This window comes from Corvus brachyrhynchos, unplaced genomic scaffold (genome assembly GCF_000691975.1).
Source record: "Corvus brachyrhynchos isolate BGI_N302 unplaced genomic scaffold, ASM69197v1 scaffold307, whole genome shotgun sequence".
NCBI lineage: Eukaryota > Metazoa > Chordata > Aves > Passeriformes > Corvidae > Corvus > Corvus brachyrhynchos.
Window position 1 is genome coordinate 520109 of NW_008239288.1, and position 26577 is coordinate 546685.

The 26577-nt window shown below is 42.1% G+C and overlaps 1 protein-coding gene across 5 annotated transcripts in view; it reads left to right on the forward strand.

Annotated features, from left to right (window-relative positions):
- The window catches only part of GRM3 (glutamate metabotropic receptor 3), a 102562-nt gene that overhangs the window by 53053 nt on the left and 22932 nt on the right, over positions 1–26577 (forward strand). For all 5 annotated transcript variants that reach the window (XM_017740380.1, XM_017740382.1, XM_017740381.1 and 2 more), the window contains 2 exons: positions 4677–5280; positions 18265–19120. In XM_017740380.1, the coding sequence (XP_017595869.1) occupies positions 4813–5280; positions 18265–19120 (1324 nt within the window). In that variant the 5' untranslated portion in view covers positions 4677–4812. The remainder of the gene's footprint in view (positions 1–4676; positions 5281–18264; positions 19121–26577) is intronic.

The window sequence follows — 26577 nt, forward strand, 5'->3', positions numbered from 1 at the left end:
GCACAGCAAGGGCTTGGGGAAAGTTACTTCTCTGATGGGTGACCTTTGAGAAAAATCTATTGATGAAACTATTAGCTTCAGTATTTGTAAAATGCCACAAGAGCACAGGTGTGGTGGGAACCTCCTCTGTGACCTTACACTGAGCATGGTTCTCCTCCAAAGAAAGTTTACAAAGGACAGCAGGTGATACCGAGTTGACATATGGCTCCAGGCACCACAGTAACACATTATAGTTCTGAATAATGCAGTATAAATCCTCAAATGCCAAGGGGGAGCCACCCACAACAAAGCTATACATAATCTTCCCCGGCACCCACGTCAGCTCTTCTTTGTCAGGAAGCTGCATAAAGAGATGAGCCCTGCAAAACACTGTGAAGGGGAACAAATGTGGGAAATTTAGGATATAGTACATGGTAGGGAAGAGAGGAAACCTCTCCAGAGTTTTAGCCCAGTCATGTAGATTGTCCCATTCATTAGTTAATGGTGTTGAAAAATAGCTAGGCAATCTGAAGTGCCTCAGCTCTCAGTAAGGCTTCCCATTCCATCCTTATAACTGGAAAACTAGAAAATGCATGGCTGCTGGGTGCTGGATTGCCAAGCATTGGTACTGGTATGGTGGAGGGCATGAACAAAATTGTCATTGATGTATGAGCAATGAGGTTCAATTTATAAGTCATTTGGCTAAATGAAAGATTCAACTGCAATTCTCTTTGGAGTTTGACACCTATAGAAAAACAGACTGAAAATGCTTAGTCTGATAAGAATTCATCTCTAAACCAACAGCACGAGTAGACCTACTCCGTGAGCTGCAGAGAGAAGGCCTGCAGAGGACCAGAGCTGCCATGTGAATATAGCCCTGAAAGACAGATTTAGTTTTGGAGATGATATCAGTGGGATAATGAACACAGAAACCCCAGACATTCTTTCTCATTTTAGTTGCTTTCATAGAAGCAAGGATGTGTCCATCCTTACTAAATAAGCAAACTTACACCAAGAAAGAGTAAATTTGTGCAATCAACTTTTCACAGACAGATAAATAATCCACCAAAACTGATTATTCAGACCTATAGGCAAGTAGATTTTCAATGAGAGCAGCACGGCTGCTATTATACACAAGTGAGTTACTTTCACTAAGGGAAGTGCTGACAGTATCCCCCAAGGGCAGGTGTAGCTTCCCCCTGTGGACTTTTGGTGGTGGAAAGAGAAGGGGCTCTGGAGTGCCAACTGAAGATTTTTCACAAGCTGTGTGTTTCTGGCTAAAGTTCAGATAGAGCAAAGCTGGCAGAAACCCTCTGATGCAGACATGGAAACTTTTCTCCTTCAGCCTGTTTATTTTTCATGTTGATATTTACATTGCTTCTACACCCAGACTCTACTTCTATTTCCACCAGGGATCCAAGGGCTATAGGGCAGGAATGTACATATTTTAAGTACTAACAGTACTAAGTACTAACACCTAGAACAACACAACCCTGCCTGTAGCTGATGTTAAAACTTTAAATATAAACAAAATATAAAAGAACTTCTGCTTGATCAGCACAGACTTCTTTTTGAAATACCCCAGAAACATGCTTTTAGTAGAAGATGGTACTGCAAAAGCCAATTGGAGTGGTCAATATAGTGAAATCACTTCAGGAAGGATATGATCAGTGGTATCTTCACCATGTTTAAGAGGAAGAATATGGGCTGTATCAGCCTGGAATAGGTATGAAATGTTTGTATATATAGTCCTGAGTTACGCAAACTGCAGAGAAAGCATGTGGGAGGTGCACACCAGAGACAACAGGAGAGGAACTGAGCTGCAAGCCCATCTCTGTGATCTGCTTTAAAATAGTCTTCACCATACCAAGATGTCTGTTCAGTGTCACCATAGTGACACTGCTCACTGACCACCCAAATCTGTCTCACAGCTTCCCTCAGGAGTCCCACTGCTGAGAAACCCTGGAGGCATCCATCCCTCACAGCCCGGAAGGGAAACCTCCCCTGACAAATCACCCTATGCATTAATGGCTTCACTCCCACCCTCTGCTCAGCATCCCTGGTCCTCAGCAGGACGTTGCAATGCCACTACACAGGCAGCAATGCACAGTCTGATGAAGGAGAAAAGCCCTGTTTGATACCTTAAGCTCTGTTTTTGTTTACTGTCTTCCATTTATGAAGAGAGCATTTGAACACATAAAATAGGATGTTTTTCCTGGGGAGCAGGACTCTGCGTCCATGGTGTCTCCCTGCAGTCTCAAAGCCCCTGTGACAAGCTCAAGACTTCACAGGCATTGCCCTGGGGAGGGTAAAACAATTGGCATGAGTGGGTGGCCCCCACCCATGGACACCCCTTACCAAGCAGTGTGTCCCCAGATAGAGCAGGATTGTGGGGATGAGTCATCTGTGTTCTCCAACCCAAATGGGGTTCCCAGCACCTCCTCCTTTCATATCCCTAGACACCTTCAACAACTTGACCAGTGTTGTCAACACAAAGTGGCAAGGAAGAAACAGCATAATGGTCATGCCTGTTCCCAACCCTCACTTTCTCTGATCGCCCCGTGACTTCTGCAGGGACTGATCCCTTGCTGTGCCATCACTGATTCCGGTTTCCCTCAGCAGTACCACTTAACAAGCTTAAGTGACAGAACATAGAAATCCTTTGCATTCTTCGCTGGGGAAATCAGTTGTCCATGTGCAGTGTTGAAATAATTTTCAGTACCTTTCTGTCCTTTCTTGCTGATGTATCAGAGACACACAGATTCCTGAGACACGGAGGAGATGCAAGGTGAAAGGCAATGCCATTTACAGAAACCAGCACCTATGAAAGAGTCAGGGAGATGAGAACATCCTCCCTGCTGTTGAGGGAAATCCACTGTAGCTCTAGGTATGTCCCAGGACAGTTTTAAAAAACCTTATAGAGAGCCACATTTTAAAGCCTTTTCTTTGGGTAACTCAGTTGTTCTTGGTCGTGTTGAAGGGCTGTTGAAAGCAGATTGTTTTAATATGACCTTATAAAAGACTCATGTAAAAGCCAGAAGGTTTATGATTAAGGTATCAGAGGAGCACTGGGAAAGATCAAAGTTTGATTCTTGGTTGTGCTGATGACCTTAGCTAAATCACTCAGGAACAAGCTTGGAAGAACTTGTTTAGGAAGTTTTTCAGAATCAGTGCCTCAGTTGGAACCAGGGGGTTCAGGGCACAGTTGACCTTTCCAATGTTTGATAGTGATTGTGAGTGCCGAGCAAATCAAAATCTGAATTTAGAATCTTCTGAGAATTTTATTTCATCTTTCTGTACCTCTTTTTCATCCACATGTAAGACAGGGAAAACTAATATTTTGCCAATGTTGTAAGGACAAATGTTTGCTGAGATACAGTGGCAACAGGAGCAACAGTGGTAAATAAAATGGATGTTGCATTAAAAAATATCCCAAGTCCTGCTTTTGTCCAAATGGTGGATTAGTGATGAAAACAATGGAAGTCAACACAACTGAATTATTAACCACACAGCCATTTATGTGACAAATGTCACCTTTTTGTCTAATAATGATTTCTAATGGGATAGTACCACTATTTTATATGCCCTGTATACACGTGAATAATGTTTGGTAAACTAGAGTACTAAGTCTGATACAGAAAGTACTGCTGAATACATTCAGCATCATTACTTCACTTAACATTACCAGAAAATATATTTTCTGGACCTGTTTAATAAACCACAGGTGATAAACAAACTAGCTTACTTTGAGATCATTTAGGGATGAGGAAGCCTTTTTTCTGTTGACATTTCTGAATGGAAAATTCTGCTGAGACAGTCTGCAGCTCAGACTATTAGGATAGCAGAGAGAGACCTTTAACAGTGAATCTGACCCATTAATGATTTATGAGAGAACAATGTTGGAATAAATATGAATAAAAAGCTATAATTTCATACAATTTGGTACAGCAACATTGAAATTATACTAGGATAAATAACTGCCTTGCAATAAGCATGTTCATTCATTATTCAGTGTTAAATCTTAATTGTTGCTTATTTCAATTTCTTTGTGCTAAGTGTTTCTAAATTATAAATAACCCTGCAACTCTAGTAGTATATACTCTGTTAAGGAAAAGGTAAGTACAGAAATAAATTATTAAAGTGTTCTGTTTAACTATTGCCACATAGTTTATTTCAGGATTGGGAGATCAAGGCAGCCACTTTGATAAATTTGAAGATACATTGACAAGGAGTCTATGGACATTTATGTTTCATAAACAGACTTTGTGTATGTGTATTTATTTACAGAATTGTTACAAGGTGATCTTCACTCGGAGGTTTGATTTCTCTCCTTTTCAGGTCATTGGCAAACTGTCCTGACCTTAGTGAGAGTAAAATCATCTTAAGAACACACATCACTGCTGTGTTCTCCCTTTGATCCGAGCACCAAACTGTGATTAACATTAAAGAAAGTCCAGCTGCAAGCATTTTCATGCCCTGAGCAAGCATGAAACACGAGACTCCTTCTTGTTATGTCTCTTATTTTCCTCTTTCATGTCTCCCTTACTTATTTATCTCCCTTACTTATTTATCTACTTACCTTAATTTTCTTGGAAAAGAGTCTTGTTTTTCTTAAGGAGGGATGGTTGTGTGATTAAGGCATCTCACATCTTTTTGTCTCCTTTTGCCTTTTCTAATTCTTCCCATCTCTTCTTTAGAGGTCCAGTGGAAAGACTTGTTGGCTTGCTCTTCACTGGCTTGTGGGACAGCACTTCATATCTGGCAATGGATCAGAAGGACTGAAGAGTGCTTTTGCTCCCACCAGTGTTTCTTAGAGCTGCTAAAACAGGACCAATGAAGATGTTCACCAGACTCCAAGTGCTTGCGCTAGCTTTATTTTCCAAAGGAATTTTCCTTTCCCTAAGTGACCACAGCTTTGTCAGGAAGGAAATTAAGATAGAAGGAGACCTGGTCTTAGGAGGCTTATTCCCAATCAAGGAAAAAGGCACTGGGATAGAAGAATGTGGGAGAATCAATGAAGACCGAGGCATCCAGCGCTTGGAGGCCATGCTGTTTGCTATTGATGAAATCAACAAAGACAACTACTTGCTGCCAGGAATTAAGCTTGGAGTTCACATCTTGGACACGTGTTCCAGGGATACATATGCCTTAGAACAGTCTTTGGAGTTTGTCAGGGCATCTTTGACTAAAGTGGATGAAACAGAGTACATGTGCCCTGACGGCTCATATGCCATCCAAGAGAATTTGCCACTGCTCATTGCAGGAGTCATAGGCGGTTCCTACAGCAGCGTCTCCATACAGGTAAGTCACAGCAGCCCCCCCAGGTGAGAGTCGTTCATCTGCAATTCCAGTGAGAGAACCACTGCTTATGTAAGTTTTCCAATAAAGCAAGTCTTAGCTTGGTCACTGTACCCTACGGGTCAATCTGGCGTATGATTTTTACTGAATTCACATTAGTTCGAGTCACTCTTTAAAACACTTGTAGTTCAAACCTCTGGCAGCTGTCCACTTCCTCTAGTTATGGTGTATGCTGAGGGCCTCTGAGGTTTCCAAAAATCTTAGTATTTATTTTGAACTTTGCATTTTATGACACTTCTACAACTCTGAGCGCAGATCTCTGCTTTCACATCAATCATAACTGATACCACCAATGTGTCTGAATATGTGTTCCTGCCATGCTGCGTGTGCATAACATTTTTCATTTTAACACCAGACATTTGAAATAAAAAAATAAATCCTTATCTTACTTCCAGTCACTAGTGGGATTCCCCAAGGCTCAGTATTGGGGTCTGACCTGTTTAATATCAATGACCTGGATCAGGCGATCAAGTGTAGCCTCAGTCAGTTTGCAGATGACACTAAGTTAGGCGAGAGTGCTGATCTGCTGGAGAGTAGGAAGACTCTGCACAGGGATCTGGACAGCCTGAATCAATGGACTGAGGTCAATGGTATGAGGTTCAATAAGGCCAAGTACAGGTCCTGCACTTGGGTCACGACAACCCCCTGCAGTGCAACAGGCTGGAGGAAGAGTGGCTGGAACATGTCCCAGGGGAAGTGGACCTGGAGGTGCTGGTTGACAGTGGCTGAACATGAGCCAGGTGCCCAGATGGTCAAGAAACCAATGGAATCCTGGCTTATATCAGCAATAGTGGGGTCAGCAGGACCAGGGCAGTGACCTCGGTACTGGGCACTGGTGAGGCCACACCTCAAATCCTGTGCCCAGTTCTGGGCCCCTCACTGCAACATTGAGGTGCTGGAGCATGTCCAGAGAAGGGCAATGGAGATGGTGAAGAGTCTACAGAGAAAGTCCTATGAAGGACTCCTCCTGAAGGAGCTGGGGGTGTTTAGCCTGGAGAAGAGGAGGCCATATAGCTACAAATACCTGAAAGGAGGTTGTAGCCAGATGAGGGGAAGCCTCTTCTCCCCAGCAACCAGTGACAGGCTGAGAGAAAATGGCTTTAAGCTGTGCTAAGTGAGGTTCAGGTTGGACATCAAGAGGAATTTCTTCACAGAAAGGGTTGTTAAGCATTGGAATGGACTCCCCAGGAAGGGAGGTGGTGGAGTCATCATCCCTGGACATATTAAAGAAATGACTGGATGTGGCACTCAGTGCTGTGGTCTGGCTGACATGGCTGGGATTGGTCAAAGGTTGGACTCGGTGATCTTGAAGATATTTTCCAACCTAAATGATTCTGTGATTCTGTGATTCTGTGATCCAGTTATTTTGGGTCAAATAAAACAAGCCAGTCCACATGACTCATAATCACAAGTGAGTGGTGTCTTAAGCCCAGACTGACATAGACTAAGACCCTGCATCTCTTATTTCTTCATGGTCAGCTGCAGGTTTCCAAAGGCATCAAGTCTTGACAGTGCAGGAAGTTTTTTCAGAGACTCAATGTAGGATGCTTTTTCAGACTGAGCAGAGGCCTTAATCACTGCACCAGTGTCAACAGCAATAAGAGTTATTTTGTATTGCAGACTATGCTAGCAGTGACAGAAAGTCCACAGAATCTCATTTGCCTGTTTCATAAATAGGCCAAGAGTTCATCCAGTGTTCTTTTCAATCAGAATTACACTGGGGAACTGGTTGCTTCTCTTGTGAAGGCATTAATTCTCATCAGTTGGGAGCATGGTCAGATCCCATAGGACATGCATGAGCACAGAAGAATTTAAAGAAATTACATTTTATCTCTTTTTCTCTTCCAGTGTATAACTCATCTGTGTATTCATAGTAGGGAATATAAGGGCAAATCCTTACCCACACCACAGGAGAATAGTTTCTTCAGAGCAGAACCTCAGCCATTTCTTTAGTAGGAGTGGTTTTGTCCACTGTGGACCAGCTAGCAGAGCACAGGAATGTATCCTTCATCAGTTATGTGGGTCTGATCACTTGGAGAACAAAAAGCAAGTAAGTTTCAGGCTGAAAAAGAGACATCTGAAGGGGAAAAATAATAGCTACAGAACCTTGGGCAGCACAAACTGTTAAGGAAATCATTATTCATTGTCTCTTCCAATCAGACAAAAGAGTACATCAAATGAAACCAGCAAATGGTAGGTTGTTGTAGATGCTAAAAGCTAAATGAGTCCCAGAAGTGACTAGAAACAAAAAGAAGCAATTCTGTAAAGTACCTCCTCTGGTTCAGAAAAAAGAGCTACAACTGTCTGAAGGCTGGCAAAATATTTTGAAGCATCATATGACTGCCCTATCCCACTGGTGGAAGGCTGACACTCTTTTTGCTGTACCTTTGGTTTGTGGTCAGTGTGTTTCTTAGTCCACCCTAAATTCAGGTGTGTCCAAAGGACATGAAGATATGAGGTAGCCTGAAAGACATATCTATAAAAGTGGTTAGAGCAGAGGAAGTGGTACAGGTATTTCACTCCCTCCCAGAAATCCAGAGGGATTCAGGTCACACTTCTAGAGCAGTCTGTGGCCTCTTGCACAGCATCTGTCAGCCTGTCCCTTTGAAGCCAGTCTCTGGTGATCATTGACCTAAGGCTAAATCCGTGTCTGAGGCAGTAGATTGGATGCAGCACACATCGAATATATATAAGAGAGGGTATACAAATGTTTCATATTGCAAAATCTTGGGTTTGGAGCAGCTGTCCAACGGAAATTGGAAGTCCTGATTAGAGACTTTCTCATCCAGTACATGTAAAAAATGGCAATATAGCTGTATGCAAATCCATATGTCATCCAATTTGCAAAACGTATGGAGGATGATGAACCAATACTTTTAGTTAATATTATTCTATGATCTTCCCTAGAGTTGTCAATAGTTTTTCAAACATAAGATCTTTCTTAACACAGTTCTTCGGAAAAATAGTTTCACAAATCATTTGACTTGTCATCTAGCATTTTCCAGCTAGAAAAAAGTATTCAGTTGTTTATTTTCTCTTGACATAGATTGTGTTGGCCTTCCTTCAGTCTCTCTTTTCTAGCTTTCCTCTAGATTTCACACCACCTGTAAAAGATGTAATGAAGTCCTAGAAAAGACATAATTAAGCCATTCACTCCTGTTGCCCATCCTGTTAAGATAGCCAGTCACAAGTTCTGTTTCAAAAGAAAATCCCTGTCAAGAATAATAGACATTGCAGACTAAAGCCTGAAATTGTAAGGACTTTGAAGCATTAAAGACAAGCATTTTGGTGCCATGCGAGAAGAGACTACCCAATTTCAGAGTCAGTCACCTGTACAGAGTAGCTCCAGTAACAACTGGAACCATACCAGTGCTGAAAGTCAAAATATTTCACCAGGCATATGTGTGCAAGGCTCAGCACCCCAGTTCCCTGTGTTTTCAAGCAGCATTCAGAGTGCTACATGCTTCCAGATGTAGCCCTGGCAAGCATTTTTCCTTTTCTGAGAGCTGTAAACACCATAAAGTCCACAGTGCAGTTTCTTAGCCTTAAAATAAAACATGCTGAGTTATTCAGACAAAAATTATTTCTGCCTTTTTTTTTTCCCCTCCTGTGAATTTGTCTTTATATTTCAATATTTTTTCTTCCTCTCCCTTCACCCTCCCTCTCCTGCTTTTTTTGTCTGGACAGCTGTCTGCCAAATCACTTCATGATGCTCCTGCTGTCAGATTTGTATTTCTTTCATTACCCTTCCACTAAGGAAAAAAAGATTTTGCTGGTAAATCAGCAATGAACACCTTCCCCACTGAGTCAGTATATGTGATAGGCACTTTTTGCAGAGACTAAAAACAACAAGAGAATGCAGAATGCTTAATTGTTTTCTGGTCAGACTAGGCTATTATCCTTAATGATGATCTGGATAATTAGTTTTTAGATGTTGTGTTTAAATTAGCAGTGAGCCCAATCTGCACAGCATTTGATCTTTCAAAACTCAAGCCAGGATTCTTAGTCAATGGAAAAGCTCATGTTAAAAAAGAAAAAACAAACCTGTTTTCATGAAATAATATTCTGACTTGAGTCTAGCATGAGGGGGTGAAGAATTCAAAATTTGGAGGGTCTTCTTTTGGGGTCATGGCTTTTCGTCTGAGCCAGGTTATCCACTCTTTCTTAGTTCACAACAGAAATTTCAAACGCCTTTTCCTTGGAGAGATCGACACATTTAAAATTATAAGATAAAAAGGCAACATTCATTTGCAGAGGAGCGCCTGAATAGCCAATCCCAATTCCATGTTTAAAATACTTAGGTCAGCTCTTGTCAGGAATTTGCATGTGGAAGCAGGAATACAATTACTCAAGTGCTGGATTTGTTCTTTCCTATTTCTGAAAACTGGATTCATCTTCTGAAAATGAAGACTAGGGTCCATTCCCTGCAGTCAGCTCTTAGAAAAATGAAGACATTCCTTTAGGTGGGCTGGGTTTTTAATTTCTATGTGTACTATATTCCTATGGATGTAAAGATTTTTAATGCTGTCAACCCACAAGACCTCCAGATCACTACCATGACAGTTATTTGCAAGTTAGAGCCTCATCCAGAAAAAATGGCAGAACAGAAACCAGTGCCCTGCTGTCTTCTCTTCAGTTCCTTGCTGTCTCTCAAGCAAACTGTAACAAAACCACTGGAGAAGGTTTAATGGTGCATTACTGCTATCACAAAAGCTAAAGCCACTCCTAAGTGAGTGACCATCTGGCATGAAATTCAGAATATGTACTCATTTACTGGCAGTCTTTTCCTGGCTGTCATTTCTCCTTAGCCACAAAAGTCTGCCAAGGGCTTGTGGAGCCTGAAAGCTAATCACCTCCATTTCCTTCCTCCAAGGATAAACCATCTTTCAACTGGAGTCTTAACAACAGTTTCTGACTTCTATCACCACTGAAAATAGTGTAAAATCCTTAAATGAACCAAATGCAAAAAAGAAACAAAATATAACATATGGGGCTCTGCCCCACTGTGCATGGACCCCACAGGGATGTGGGCAGGAGAAATGTGCAGGGGGTTGCAGAGGTTTGCCAGGCCACACATACCATTTGTGCTGTGCAATGACAGCCTCTGGTGATTTTGTGCTTGTAAAAGTAAACCAGATCCTTATTAAAAAATCTATTCTGTGAGATGGACCACCTACCACCAGCGTTTAAGCTACACGTGCACTTGCCAGCTTCCATGTGTCTCCTTTAAGCTCTCTCCCTCTTTTATCTCTGTTCTTCCCCTCTCTCCACTACCTCTCAGCCAGATCCTTGCTGTTTGTTCCTCTCTTTATTTCTATTCCACTTTCAGAAACTGAACAGCCACTAGGCTGAGATTTTCAAACTGTCCAAAGAACACTGGATATTTCTTTCCTAGAGATTTCAAAGGAATGTGGGTACCTCCCTCTGGCTTCTCTGAAAATCCCACAGTAACTGATTCCTTTGCAGTCTTTTTGATTTGGGTTTGGGATATTTTTGGGGTTTTTTCAGTGTGTTGCATTTTCTCCTTTTGTTAAGGGGAAATTATTACTTTAGAGGGATGGATAAGTAACCACTAAGATCACAGGTGAGAAGGTGGGAGCTCTACCATACAATGAGAGAATCATAGAATCATTAAGGTTGGAAAAGACCTCTGAGATCGTCGAGTGGGACCTTTAACCCAGCACTACCAAGTCCACCACTTAACCATCTCCCCAAGTGCCACATCTACATGTTTTTTGAACACTTCCAGAGCTGATGAATCCATCACCTCCCTGGGCAGCCTGTTCCAATGCCCGACAACCATTTCAGTGAAGAATTTTTTCTTAGTATCTAATCTAAACCTCCCCTGGCTCAACTTGAGACCCTTTCCTTTTTTCCTATCACTTGTTACATGGGAGAAGAGACCAACCCCCACCAGGCTACAGTCTCCTTTCACCGAGTTGTAGGGAACAATAAACTGTTCCAAGTGGGAAAGGATGTAACTGCAAGAGGAAGTGGCCAAAAATAAGAGCTAGCTAGGGTCACCTGGACATCACCTACACTCATTCTACTTCTTCTGACTAGACTTACTCATCAGTAAATGAGTCTCAAATAACCATATTTACCACTGATAACTCTTCTAAGTCCAGAAGCAATTCCATGTTTCTTTAGAACCACCAGCCGCAGTTTTAGTACCTTTTCTGATCACGTGTATATGTGACATGAGTCACTCACAGGCAGGTTTATGAAGTCTCAGAGAAGAGTTGCACTCCTCACGCAAAGCAAGGTCTTCTGCACAGGTCTCTTTTCAACTTTAGTGCTCAGCTTACTTCGCTTCAACAGTAATGCTGTATGGAGGCAGAGTGCATTTGTGACAGCTCACTGTCCCATCCCCTGCAGGAAAAAAAAAAATATTTCCAAACAGTTCCTTCAAGGCACAGCATTTCTCTGGATGCCCTCCATGGTTTACTTTTTATTGCACAGATGGACACAAATATAAAAAGAAATTCCCAGGTCCTTTGCAGAAATCCTAGCTGTTACTCTGACAGTATTCCTTATTTCTGATGTTCATTTTGCAGATGAAGTTATTTCACCATTCAAACACTGCTTCTCTCTGTGTGACAGCTACTGAGTCTGCTGTAAATATTTATCTATATTTTTCCCAGCCTCATTGCCTGAATTTTCAGTAGAAGAGCAAAATAATGTTCCCTTCAGCCCTCTCCCCACTAACAAAAAATGTCAGACATTTTTATTTGTTTGATAATGAATTATTTTTTCTTGAGTTTCTGTTTGGAAGGGATTTGGTTAAGGAACATTACTTACAAACAAGGAAACAGCCCTCTTAATACCAAAGAGTGAGAAAGCTGGTGGAAACCACTGCTTCAGTCCTGCAATGCACCAGAAGATTCCATAGGAGAACAAGCCAGGCTGGGACTCCTAAATAACCTCACTACATCTAACTGAGTTCCTTACAACTGACCTTTAATATCCCAGTTTAAAAACTGGGATATTGGCATTCCCAGTGACCTTCTTTCTGCTGCAGGTCATGACACAGCCCCTGTGCAGTCACTGCCTTCAATAAAATATCCTTCAGTTATAATATCCCAGAGATGGCACCCATAGTTTTAAAACAGGCTAGAGAGAGATGATGTTCCAGGCTGATACAGGTTTTTCAGTTCTGAAAGCAGTGAGGCCCTTAAGGTCCTAATTTCCCTTTGAAAACATATTAGCTTGGAGTGAATTTTTTTCTTGGGTCCAAGCTGAGCAGCTGCATTTGCATCACTGAGCTCTCCTCTTCCCGAATACTCCCAAATTATATGAGTATGTCAGAAGTGTCCAGACTGAGTCACTCTGGGTCACACTGTCCCCAGGTAGGACCCTACTAAATCCCAAGAGAACAGGGAAAATTATGATGGAGCCCAGCTTTTAAGTATTGCTCATATTTATTGCCAGTGATACAGTCTGGCAGCTCAGTAGGCTCTCAACCTGCTGGGCTGTATCTGCAGAAACATGGCCAGTACACAGATGGAAATAAATATTTCTATTTATTCTATTCTCATTGGACCACATGTAGAATATTATGTTCAACTTTGGGTCCCTTGGTAAAAGGACGATTCAATAAATAAGAACATAATCATGGGGAGGAGAGTCTGGAGCACAAACCCTACAAAATGAAATTGAGGGAACTGCACATGTTTAGTCTGGAGAAGAGAAGGTTTGGTATTAACCTAATAGCAGCTTTTCAGTATGTAGAGATTTGTTCTCAGGAACACAAAGTAAATGTCTTTATCAACATGATGCGGGACCAGAGGATAGAAGAAAGTAGTTATGAATTGAAAAAAGGGAGACTTTAACGTGAGAAAAAATGTACTTCCCAGGAGCTGAGACCATGGGGAGACTGCACAGGCCAGTGGAGACTGTTGACTAGAGAGGTGCCTCATTTAGTCTTTACATCATGTTTATGCCTGCCACCTATCACACATCCACGTCCCAGCCCATTCAGAACCAGTGTTTCTTTCCTGCCTTTCTAAAATAGCACTTTCTGCCAAAATTTTGCTATATTTTTAGGTTTAAGAAAGAAGAAAAGTTTAAATAAGAAAAAAACCCATGTATTATATATTGGAATGAATGCTTTAGGTGCAGTTTGACTTCCAACTGCCCAAATAATAACAAAAAGCCCACAAGGTAGATTACCAACATTTAGGAATGGGATACAATGTACACTGGTTGCAGTGCATGTTCCTTCAAAGCAAGAGTTCAGGCCCTGTGTTATAGCAATGATCTAGAAATTAGGAAAACTTTGGACATGGCTTTGCCATGGTCTTGCTCTGGGAATCTGGACTAGCAACTTATTCCCAGAAATAGAAAGGCTTTCTCAGGAGTCCAAACGCAGCAACAGAATCTCCATTAGGAGAGATTGCAGCTCAGAGAGACAGAAATTTGCCTAGTTTCTCAATAGAGACAAGACTCCTTTACTTCAATCCTGTTCTGCTCCACAGCCTAATTTATTGTCTGTTCAGAGTAGCTCTTGCCTGTCTCAAAGGAGCTCTGTGAAATTAGATTCATTAAGCCGTGTTAAGTGCCATGAGATTCTCGCATGGTTAAATTTCAGAAGGGCAGAGAGCACTGTCATCTAACAAGGGGCCTCCTCTGTCCTACAAATATGTGATACACGCTTGTGTGTTATGGTGAAGAAACCCTATCTATTCTAGAACTTTTGAAATTTATCTTTTCTTCTTTTCTCCAAAATGTTTCCTGCATTTTGCAGCCCCATACACATTCAAAAAATCCATGGAACAGTCTCTGGGCCATTAAGAAAGGAAATTTTAACAAAAACATCAGAATAAATCCTACTGCCAGGAAAAAAAAAGAAAAAAGGTCTATCAATGTTAAGCAAAATGTTCCATGAGATTCAATAAATCATAGGACAGATCAAGGTCACTGAGACATAGAGGTGTTACCTATCTGTCCCCATTTACCAGCAGGACTCTTGAATGGCTACAATACACTAAGAAACCAGGTTCATGTGTTTGAGCTGTGTCTAATTCATGGCTCCTTGCAGGTTGTTATTATGGAGCCATTTTCAGTGTTTTAAACAAGATTGGCAATTTCCCACAAGCATTTATCCTGTCCCTGCAGCTCAGAGAAGCAGAAATGGCAGATGTGGCTCCAGTGCTGGGAGAGGGACACTGGTCTCCCCTGGCACTGCCGCAGCCACTCCGTTTGCAGGATTTGCTGGTGCAGTACATCCCTGCGGAGGGTTGTGGCTGGCACTGGACTTACTGCCATGCTCATGTTGGGCAACAAATCACCCCCCATCCCAGCAGCTGAGTGAGAGCCAGGTTTGCCTGGGGACTGGACATTTTACCACAGGACAGTGGCTGCACTAATAAGCCCAGCAGTGTAGGGCAAATAAAGGCTTCCCATCACGCTGAACGCTGACTCTGTCGACACACGTTATTCACAGCAAGCTGTGCGAAGTGGCTGTTTTGGTTTGCAGATGTAGAACATCCAGACTTATCTTCAAAGGTATCTGCAAAACCCACCAGTTTTCACAGTGAAAAAACCTGGCTACTACTGCAACTTAAGTGTCAACATATGGATTTCAGGACTAATTGCATGCACCACGGCTTGATTAAATTGCTCCCTGGAGCTTTGCCAGAATAAATTATTTCACTTAGCAAAAGCTGGATCTGCACTGCAATTTTGAAGCTGTGCCACACATGCCAAGGCAGCACAGAGCTACAGTGGAGGTGTGCCTCAGGTGGTTCAATCTCAGTGCACATAACTCTGGTTTACATCCCACTGTCCTCTACTACACTGAGTACACATAGTTTAGACATCATCTCCTCTGCAGAACCTGCTACCTGTGCTCTTCTCGTTAGTCTCTTAACCAGGATAACATTTTCATAATCAAATACTCAGATCAGCATGGAAATGGCTGGAAAAAGGGACTGTTCTGAAATCAATTGCATCAGCTAGGTCCCTGAGACTTGACCTTTTTTGAAAAATTAGTCCCTAATATCAAGACATTACAATATTCCAAAAAATCCCCACCTGAGAATTTCAAGAACAGTGTCCTGATCTGAATAACAGATACAACTTCACTGAATTCCATGAGCAGTAGTAGTTTTCAGGGATGCTTGGGCCGCTATCCTTTATGATTAATCAGACTTCTTTATATTTTTTAATTTTTAGTCCATGAAAAATCTACCATCTGGACAGCTTCATAATGAGAAGCTTTACAGCAGACAGCTGTAAACACATGAAAACTTTCTTCTCCCCAGAGGACAAGAATCAGAATTGCAGCTGTTTGCAAGGACCCTAGAAGTATAGTGGCCTCCAAGGCTGAGGGCCCCTGTGTAAACTGGGAGAGTAGTTCAATGGATGCTTTTTCTGCTTAGACTAAAAGAAAAAAGAAAAAAACAGAACAAAACAAACAAACAAAAATATATTTAAGAAAAAAACAGAAAAAAAGAAAAAAATAAATCAAACTAACGATAAAGCTGCTTTATTTTTAGGAGCATCTTTCTGTGAGCTGAAGGGTTGTCTACATACTGAACAGCATTACTTGAGCTGCTGAAAACAGACTTCTTTAGCCAATTTGAGGGGGAAAATGCAGAATGATATGTGTGCATATCTTCATTATGGTTTAGCACAAATAAAATAATTCCTGCTAGAATAAACTGAGACAAGAATAGCAGTTCCAGCCCACACAGTTGTGCAGGAAATGTTCCAGAATAGCTATGTGGAGTAGATTCTTATTACCAAATCAGAGTGCTCTTGAGAGAGGACATGTGAACCAAACCATGGGGATCTGTGGGCATATAATCAAAGTTACAAAGCCACAGGGACTTAATGATGCTCAAAGAATCCATTGCACCTTGGTGACAGAAAAAGCCTCTCTACCCATCCTGTTGCTTTAAAGCTGTTCATTTACATCACCACAATGCAAATTCAATCCCACACTTCCAGTATAAGGGAGTTTAATGCTTGTTACCATCTAGCAGGGAGGTTAAGAACACATCAGCTGCTTTCTGAGGGCCGGTAACTAGTTCAGCCACAGCCTTGTGCCTGTACCCACTGCAAAACTACAGTGTCAGCATCCTCTCTCAGGATGCTCCTTCCAAGCACTGTAGAAAACGTTATATTTTGTTTTAAACTAAAATAAGCCACTCCCAGTGGTTTATTTTGTGAAGGCAAGCTTCAAGTCAACAGCTACAGCTGAGGTGCCAGGACATCTGGTGTTTCCTGGTGTTTTAGAAGGACAGGAGGACAAGGACCTCCTGAAGTCTTCAGTTCCATGTGGCCCAGGACTTGTGAAAGTCCCTGTACACGTATGGATGGCAGCAGAGTCTGGCCCAGATGAGATTACACCTGTTTACAGGGGGAGACTGAGCTACAGCAGGACACTAGTTCAGTGTCTGCATTACAGAAAAGACAGAATCTAAATCTATAAAATCCCAAGTCGTAGAGGTTGCTGAAAAGCAATAAAATTCTTCCTTTTTTTTTTAATCAGACTGTCTAATTTGCTACTGACGTCTGAGCCTTCAAAATTTGCCTGTTCTACAACATTTTTTCAAAACAGTCCTTTGCCTTTGAATTCTTAAAGACAGTCTGTGGTCAAGGAAAAATCTGGGGAAGATTGAAAAAATTAAATGATTGGGCAATTTTTAATAAGTTTCCCTTAGGAATCTCAAGTACACTATTGCAGGAATCTCAAGCACACTATGGCTTTTCAAATGGTTTCATCAGGCTGTATTCCAAGATTAGCTTCAAATTTAATTTACTGGAAAAAATGTGGCTTTTCAAATGGTTTCATCAGGCTGTACTCCAAGATTAGCTTCAAATTTAATTTACCGGACACAACTTCTAGCCCCCAATCTTCCCTTTGTTATTTAAGAATCTATCATAGGAAAAAAGTGCCATAACCTTTCTTCATTCCTTTCGAGATGCGGTCAAGAGTTGCACTTCTGTGAGAGCAGCAGAGTAGATTTGGAAATATTTAAGCACTGGACATAGCAACACATGAAAAAAAGAAAAAAAAAAGCAGGACTTTGGACCACATAAACTAGAAGGGCAAATAGAGATTATTAAAAGTTTTATTATTTATTAAAAACCGTAGGTCAGCATGACATTAGCTCAGTTGGGTAGAGCATGGTGCTAGTAATGCCAAGGTCGTGGGTTTGGTCCCCATATGGACCATTCACAAAAAGCTGGATTCGATGATCCTTGTGCATCCCTTCCAATTGAGACTATCCTGTGTTTCTGTGAATCTGTGAATGTGATTGTGTGGTTCTGGGACATGGTGCAACTTGAAGAGTTGCATGCAATGAATGTGCCATCTCAGCAGGTCTGAAGTCAGAACATCTCAGAAAAAAGTTTAAATGAGTGAAAAATAGGAGAGGTGGGGACTTGTCTTGTGTGAGACTATAAAGTTCTGCAAAAGGCCTGTACATTTGTGATATTTGCACAAAATGGAAATTTATATCTTATTAGTGCATTTGGTTATCAAATACAATGAGTCTTGGAGAAGATCTATCCCACTATGCAAATTTTAAGAATTCAGAAGCAAAGGCATGCAAATCCTCAGACCTTAGTAAGGAACACTTACTGAAATCTGAAACTGAAATATATTGTCCATTTGTGTCTAATTATCTGTTGTTTAAACAGGCTCAGTTTCACGAAAATAAAGGTCCATTACAATCCTTACAAACATTACAGCAGGACCCAGGGAATTAACTGGGCATCAGAACAGTTTTTGTGCATAAGCTCAGTGCAATACTCTCCCTGGAGTTTGTTATCAACATCCCCTATCAACACCCTCGATCTGCAATCGTCAGAACATCTCTCATTAAAAAACACTGTCAATGCCTTTCCCGAAATATTTTTGTTCCATTTTATAAATGCCACTCTTTAATAATCTGTGCTCCCCCCCTTTGTCTCCAGGTGGCAAATTTGCTCCGACTCTTCCAGATCCCCCAGATAAGCTACGCCTCTACCAGTGCCAAGCTGAGCGACAAATCCCGCTATGATTATTTCGCACGGACAGTGCCCCCGGACTTCTACCAAGCTAAAGCCATGGCTGAAATCCTGCGGTATTTCAACTGGACTTACGTGTCAACAGTGGCTTCCGAAGGAGACTACGGGGAGACGGGGATTGAGGCCTTTGAGCAGGAAGCTCGTCTGCGCAACATCTGCATCGCCACCTCCGAGAAAGTGGGACGGTCCAACATCAGGAAGTCTTACGATGGCGTGATCAGGGAGCTGCTCCAGAAACCCAATGCCAGGGTGGTGGTGCTGTTCATGCGAGGTGATGACTCCCGGGAGCTCATTGCGGCCGCCAACCGCTTCAACGTGTCCTTCACCTGGATTGCCAGCGACGGGTGGGGAGCACAGGAGAGCATTGTCAAGGGCAATGAGCACATAGCATCGGGGGCCATAACCTTGGAGCTTGCTTCCCATCCGGTTAAAGAGTTTGACAAGTATTTCCAAAGTCTCAGCCCTTATAACAACAGACGCAACCCCTGGTTCAAGGATTTCTGGGAGCAAAAATTCCAGTGTAGCCTGCAGAACCGGAAACCACATAAAAAGGCTTGTGACAAGCACTTCACCATCAACAGTTCCAACTACGAGCAAGAATCCAAGATCATGTTTGTTGTGAATGCTGTGTATGCAATGGCCCATGCCTTGCATAAAATGCAGAGGACTCTCTGCCCAAACACCACCAAACTCTGTGATGCCATGAAGCATCTGGATGGCAGGAAGCTGTACAAAGATTATCTCCTGAAAGTAAACTTTACAGGTAATAAATAACTCCTCTTTTCGTACATACAGAATGGCACTGTAATTAAGGAAATGTTCATCAGTCATGGTAACTTAGCCAAATTCCTGGTGGCAGCTATTTTCACAGTTCAGACCAGGGTGGTACCCAGGCAAGGTCACTCCTGTCACAAGAACACAGAAAGGAGAAGGAAGAGGAGCTTGGTGAGAACCCTAAAAAAACCAGCTCAATGCTCCTCCTGTTCCAGCAGAAGGAAGAGGTGAAGGTGGCAACAGCTGGTCTTGGCAATGTTGCACTCCTTCCTCTAAAATTCCACACACCAACACCCATTTAATTCACAGCCAGTTTGGGCATGTCTGAAAGCCAATGGTCCTTTCACCACCTGCTACACCAGGCAGCTGCCTGCTATTCCCATGCCAAGACTTGGCCTTCTCTCCGTCACTTTGCTATGAATTTACATAATTGCTGGACCATGGCCAATGTCCTTGCAATAGTAAAGTAATAATTCCTGTCATAGAATCAGATGTATCTAAAATATTTAAATATATGGGATAGTGCCATTACCTGTGTTACAGAACTACAGGCTTAATGACAAAGTATAAAAAAAGCTACATTAAACATGGGCAGGAGATGAGGAGGGTGGTCAATCTGGGAATGATATGAGCAAGCTTCATGGGGACTGGCTGCACAGCACATGGCATCTCGCTGGTTTTGCCATCACATATGGCTGAGTTTAGCTTTTTTATTAGTACTATGCCATAACAACATTACACTTTAGCACAGCTAAATAGATCTACAGAGGAAACGAGTGAAGTGTAGAACATCCTGTCCTTTTGTTGCTACATATCTAAGTTTCTTCTGAAGCATCTAGGTTGAACTTGCATTTCTATGTATTATTAAACTGATATTCTCAACTGACTGAGTTGATAGTAAGGAAACATCACGCTGTGCTTTGTGTGAGAACAAAATTCCAAGAGGAATTGAAGGATAAACGTGTAGGATGCAGCATGCTCAATCCCAAGAGACCTTCAATAATTGTATAATGCTAGTAGCACTGGAAACTATGTAAAACTGTCAAATTGGAGCTTGAACATTTCCCTCCTTTAGAGATCTTCTCAGTGTTTGACTCAGATCACTTCTAGATCTGAGTCAAACCACATCCCTGGCACTTCACCAGCTCCCAGTGGGATATGGCTGGTGTAGCCAAGTACTCAAGTCAGAATGAAACAAACTTTTTGGGTTTAGACTTAGGGAAACTAAGAATCCATTCTCCTTCCCTTCCTCACAGCACTTACAACATAGAAAGTCTTTTCTCGCTTGCCTGCACTTATCCTCAGAGATACTTGAATGTCTTCAAATTGTTGAAATCAATTGGTTTGAGGAGGACAGCACTTCATGGGAGCTGGTTCCTGGCATACTGATCAGGAGGGAAGGCAGTGGTGTGCTTCTGTCCCTGCCAGGGAGATACTTCAGGGCCGTAATGACCTACCCAAATGAGTAGGCACTTCAGTATCTTAAACTTCAGTTATTTTGAAGATTTCTTCTGACACTACAGGTATTTTTATGGGCTTAAATGAATACGCTAATAGTAGATTCCAGCCTTAAGATTAAGCAACCTTAGTTCATATATAGGATTCTTAATAGTTTTTCTAACATGCAGATATTTTTAAGCACCCAAGCATTTTTGCACTCAACATCTAGATATGAAGTCAAAATAACCCCAAGTTTCTTTGACCAAAATCTCAGGAAAATTTTTATTTAGCTAGAGCCAGAAAAATTAATTTTAATTTTGACTGAAATATCTTTTATACTTTTATGAATTGGAAGTTGAAGCTGCTCAAGCTGGAAAAACAAATTGAAGCCTGTAATTTTTCAGTTTTGAAAACAGAAGGCTCTTTTTTTGAACCAAATTAATTTGATTAAAAATCAGCATGGAAATCTTTGAAGAGGTTTAGATTCTGATAATTTTCATTTCCAATTTAAAGCATTAAGACACCTGTCAAGTTCTTTTCCAATGGCTTTGTTCCATATGTATTTTTACCAGCTTACAACACAATTTGCTCATCTCCTTTCTTTATTATTAGTTCTTCCATTATAATGTGAATCCCTGTTTTAATGTAAGTTATTTTTTAAGCAGGTGAGTGATTTTTATGTAGCGAGTTATTCAGCAAATCTTCCATGCCTTCTTCCTTTCAGAGAGGTGTGAAAAATTAATATATATGTGAGATTTTAATACATACAAATCTTGTTGCTGATTTCTATGGGACCAAGAGTTATCCTTTGCTCTTTCCTTGCTTAAGAAAGTCTTTGGGTGTGTTGTTAATGCAATATGAGGACCTTGTTGCATGGTATGTTTGATCAATGATGCTCTCCTATTTCCACCTCCAAACCTGAGGATGTTTTCCCAGTGCAGAGGGAGGGTGGCATGGAAGTTAGCAGCCCAGCAGCTACACTGCAACCAAGTCAGGTTGTGGATTTTCTCTCTTCTTTAGCCTGGGTAGTGATCCACACCCACCACACGGAAGCAGGCAAGAAACAGAACAGTGATAGCCATATTTGCAGACACACAAGCAGCTATTTAAGCAATGCCTCCTCTGCTGAAAGGCAGGGATCCACATAGACAAGCCCTGCAAGCATAAAACCTCAGGTTTCTGTGAAAGAAATCTAGCAAACGAGCCTGAATGTATCGCCCCAGTTTCCTGGAACACGGTGTATTTCACCCACACCAGTCTGAGTAAATGATCAGGTGCATTTCTATGACTGGTGTGGGACGGAGCAATTTTAGACATTTACCCTTCACACTCAAATTAGTTTTGATTAGTCTTTGATTACAATTAATGGAGGGGATCAGCACTTACAGATGTGTTCCAGCCCATGCAAGGCATTATTTGCCCCTACATCTCTTGCTACTGACTACAGATGGAGTATAGAGTGATTAGGGCTTATTTTCACTTGCCATTTAGCTGAAAGCCTGAAGTGAGACTCTTAAGGCACAGCAATAATGTGATTTGCAAGGAAGTACCCAGGGACTAGCTAACAGTAGGGTGGCTGTAGGGGACTGGCCAGGATTTGTGCATCCTTGTGCTGCCACTGGTGCTGACATGCTGTGACAGGTATTTCACTAATACCTCTGGGCTCCTACTTATTTCTCCTTTTTCATTAAATTGAAATAACTCCACAGAACTGCAGTGTGCCATGAAGACAGGGTGAGATTTCACTCCTTATTGTCTGTGAGATACACCAAGCACATCATTTTCTTGCAAGTCGGTAAGACATATATGACAAATGTGATATTTTCAGCAAAGAGAAAAAGAGACCTGTGCCCAATTCCAGCTTCCAGCAGCAGGATGTGAGAATGCAAAGCCCAGCCCCTAGATAAATGCACTCACTCTATTTCAGTGCTTGCTTGGCCTTTTAAAGAGATATAGGCTGGTTCATCTTCTTGATCTTCCCATCCTCTGCATTCCCTCCTGAGGGCACAAGTGCGGCACTTGATGTTCTAAATCGTGATGGTTTTCTGCTGATAAAGAGATGCTGGTTCAAGAGGCTGTTAACTTGTTACTAGGACAACAAAGAAGTGCTGAACAAAAGTAAAGGTCTCCATGGCAGAGAGCACAGAGTAAACCCAACTTCTCGCTGTACCTGGCTATTGCCTGCTGAAGGGCAGCATACAGAGGGACTCCTGGGAGGGCTATGAATCCAGGGATGAAGCCACATATCCAGCAGCCTTGCTCCCTCACAAGGGTGGAGGGGACAGTGCAGCAAGTAGCTTTGCTGACTATTTTAGCTTGTTTAGGCCACCAGGACGACACAGAAAAGCAGTGTTGCCATTGCCCACAGCACTACTGCAAGCCTCACATTTGACAAGTGCCAGGACAGTGTGAGAGGGGTGTCCGTCATTTGGGATAAAAATGAGCAGGGTTCTGCACAGCTGTGCCCTACATGTTGCTGCCTGCTGTAGCTGCTCCTCCACAACACTGGACTGGAGGTGAGGAAGGGTAACAGTGATACTGAAAGACCAGCATTAGCTCCATCTGACCCAGGGTTGCTTATCTGGTTGTGCAGAATAACAGCCTTGTCAGCCAGGAGTGTGGGCCTGGGCTCCAGCTTTTCCCACTCCAGTTAGCAGGGCTGATGGTATAACAGGACTAACTCTGCCCTCAGTCTAGTGTGGGAGCATATGGGCAGAGGGGGTTGGATTTTGGGATGTATGCATGTCCACCTGTCTCATGAAGCTTTCTGAATCTCCACAGCTAATGGTGGGAAGAATTTGGCTAAAGTAGACGACTTGGAAAAAAGACATTAAAAATTTTAGGCAGTGCATATTTAAACTACTCAGTGTCTTTTCCTATCCCTTTCTTCTTCCTGAGCTACCAGAGTCACTTGTGTTCAGAAATCCATCTCTTCTACAGCAAAGCCTGTATCATCAAAACTAGTTTATCCTGGACAAATCCTCTCCCATGGCTAACCAGAATGACTACTCAAAATGAGAAAAGGGTTGTAAGCCAGGTCTGATTTGTCCCCTTTCCTCCACTGGACTTTATGACAAAACCTGTATTCTTACCTGGTCTTACATTTCTATGTGGTTCATTTTTTTTCTTCTCTTCCTCCTCACTCTGCCCCAGTCAACACTCAAATAACATGAAGCAGAAGCACACATTCACCTTCTCCTTTATTCTTGAACACTGATGACTTCTGTTGTGGGAACACAATTTCACAGACCATTTCCATCGTAACTGTTCCATCCAAGTAAGAAAGGGCTTAAGTGTCGTGGTCTGCAACAAGCAGATGTCACCTTACTTCTGAGCACAGCAGCATTGCATGGTCCCTGATCTGGGATTTAGCCATAAATATTTCCTGTGAAAAGTGCCCTTCAAAACTCAGTGCTCAGCCAGGCTGCATGGAGCACAGACTAAGAGAATGCTGCATTTGCTATCACGAGCAGATTACAGCTGCAGAAACTTCAAAGGCCAGCTATGAGTTTACAGCAGGGAGTACCTGTGCAGCCTAAAGCTGGAGCTCAAAGCCCAGGCTCTGTGGCAGATGGCCCTGCTACTCCATCATGTCACCCGAGGAGCTCCTTCTCATCAGGTCAGATTCCCCTTGCCTTCAGCACTCAGTCAGCAGTGATGTCCTCGTGGTCTTCCTTGTGATGCTTATTTGTAACGTAAACCAGAACACGCTTTCAGATTAAGGTAAAGCTTACATGGGCAGAAGGCATCCAATACCTTGTTAATCATAAAAGTCGTAAAAGTGTAATACATGATGGATTTGTAGCTAATAAAAGCAAGAAAAATGTAGAGTGAATTCCCCAAGATACTAATTAAAAATATACATGAAAAAGATGTCTAGGATTTATAGGAAAAAATTACTGCCTTTCCCTGGGACCAAAAATGTGTCATAGTGTTTAAAATCTTGCAAGCAGCTAAGGGACAGTCTCTGAAAGCACACTTGAGACTTGCTGTTTCAGAGCAGAGGAACAGTTGAACCTGCACAGTATTTTCCCATATTCTCTCTGTATTGGAGTTACAGTGGTGTAAATACACAGAGAGCTGCAGCAAGATTTTGATGACCTGGAAATCCCGATGACCCCATCTTCTTTCTCCTTCCTCCTCTCTTTACAGGCCTCATGGGATCTGCTGTTCCTTTACTTTAGGTAAATTTACACTCCAAGAGTAAATAAGCTAATCTCTACTTAGTCCTCCTGAAGATTTTAGTATATGTATATATTAATATATTTATGTACTTTATGTATATGCGTTTATATAGATTTTTAATTGTGTATGCTCTAGATCATAATGTATAAAATCATAAAGTTAAAGAATAAAGCAGGTTTGGTGGGCTCTAGTCTAACTTGCTGCTGAAAGGAAAGGCAGCTGTGCAATCAGACCAACTTGTCTGATAAAGACAAAGCCTTTCCTATCAGGTCTTTATAGATGTAAACTGGTTGAAACTAAAATACTATAGAGCCTTTTCAACCCCTAGTTTAGGTTTGAGGTATCATGATGGCAAGCAACGGGTCTGCACTCTGGATGTGTTGTGTGTCACTCACTGCACCCTCTGAAACGAGTATCTGGGCTGGCAGAAGGACGCAGGTGTTGTCATCTCTAGGGCACATGTTCCAAATAAAATTTCCATTAAAACGTCTCTCACCATGATGGCAGGTCAGTGACCTACCTGTTAATGGTGTCTGCTATCAAGCCAGAGACCATCATAAAAAGCTGCTGTTTCATGCTTTCCTTTGGCACTAACTCACAGTAATTAGCCTGAGTGAGCAGGAGCAGAGGTGAATTGTGCTTTCACCCCTTGAGATAAGTTCCAGCAGTGGAGGCCAAGGTGTGCTGGGCCATTGCTCCTCATCTAACTCAGGAGCAAGGTATTTTGCCTGCTGCCACAGCTGTCACCACTGCCTGCTGCCACCACTGCCTGCTGCCACCACTGCCTGCTGCCACAACCCTCTGCCTGACCTGGGCACTGAGCTCCCATGGACAGAAAGATGAGAGATGCAGCATTAGCAGGACACACAGCAGCAACAGCTTTCCTTCATATAGTCCTCAGGAAGTCTCGGGAACTATGTTGCCTTTGGCCTTTACACAGCTGGGTGTCGTTCCTGGAAAGCCTGCAGAAACCACGGGCCAACAACAGCCCCAGACTTGTTACAGTGGCATATTTAGGTGAAAGTACTTTGGCATCCCTGAAATTGCAATTAGATCTCCATCTCAGTTTCCTCTACTTGAATGTTTAAACAATCCACCACTTCAGCTGAGCTATGAAATACTGAACATAAAATAATGTAGTTTATGCCTTGTATGTAATTTATAGTCAGCTGCTTATCTCCTATTAATAATGTAGCCTTTAGGCATCCATAAATCAGATTCACAGATTTCACAGCATCCATGCGAGTGTGTAAATGAGGATGAGATTAGATATCCTGTGTTTGTGGAGAAACACATGACTGACAAACTGAGCAATGATTTTCTTTCAGAGCACATATTTGAGAGACAGAAGGCTTGGTAACCTAATTTCTCTAAATAACAGGCTCCTGTGTTTGCCTGCTGCTTGTTTTATAATAGTTATTGTTTTATCTTTTGTTTTGCTGGCAAATGATATGTGAATCCCAAATACCAAGGGTCTGTACCAGTCCTCAGAGGAGCAGGAAGTCTCATACAACCTTTTCATCCCCCAACTATGCACATTCCCTTTCCCAGGCCTACTGGGTTTTACAGTAGAGGGCAACTCAGGACATACCATGGGATTATATTCTTATTCTTCATGCTGATTTACCTGGGAGAAATGTTCACACATAACTAAAGAGATGCCAGATCTGCTTCTTTCTTCCTGTGACTTTGAAGGAGAAAATATCAGGTGAGAAAGAAGAGTTTGGTTCAGGATTCCTATCCCTTACATTTTAGCATCTATTTCGGCTCTGAAAAGCCCATGAAAAGACCAGACTCTTCTCTACCACCTGCTACAGAAAA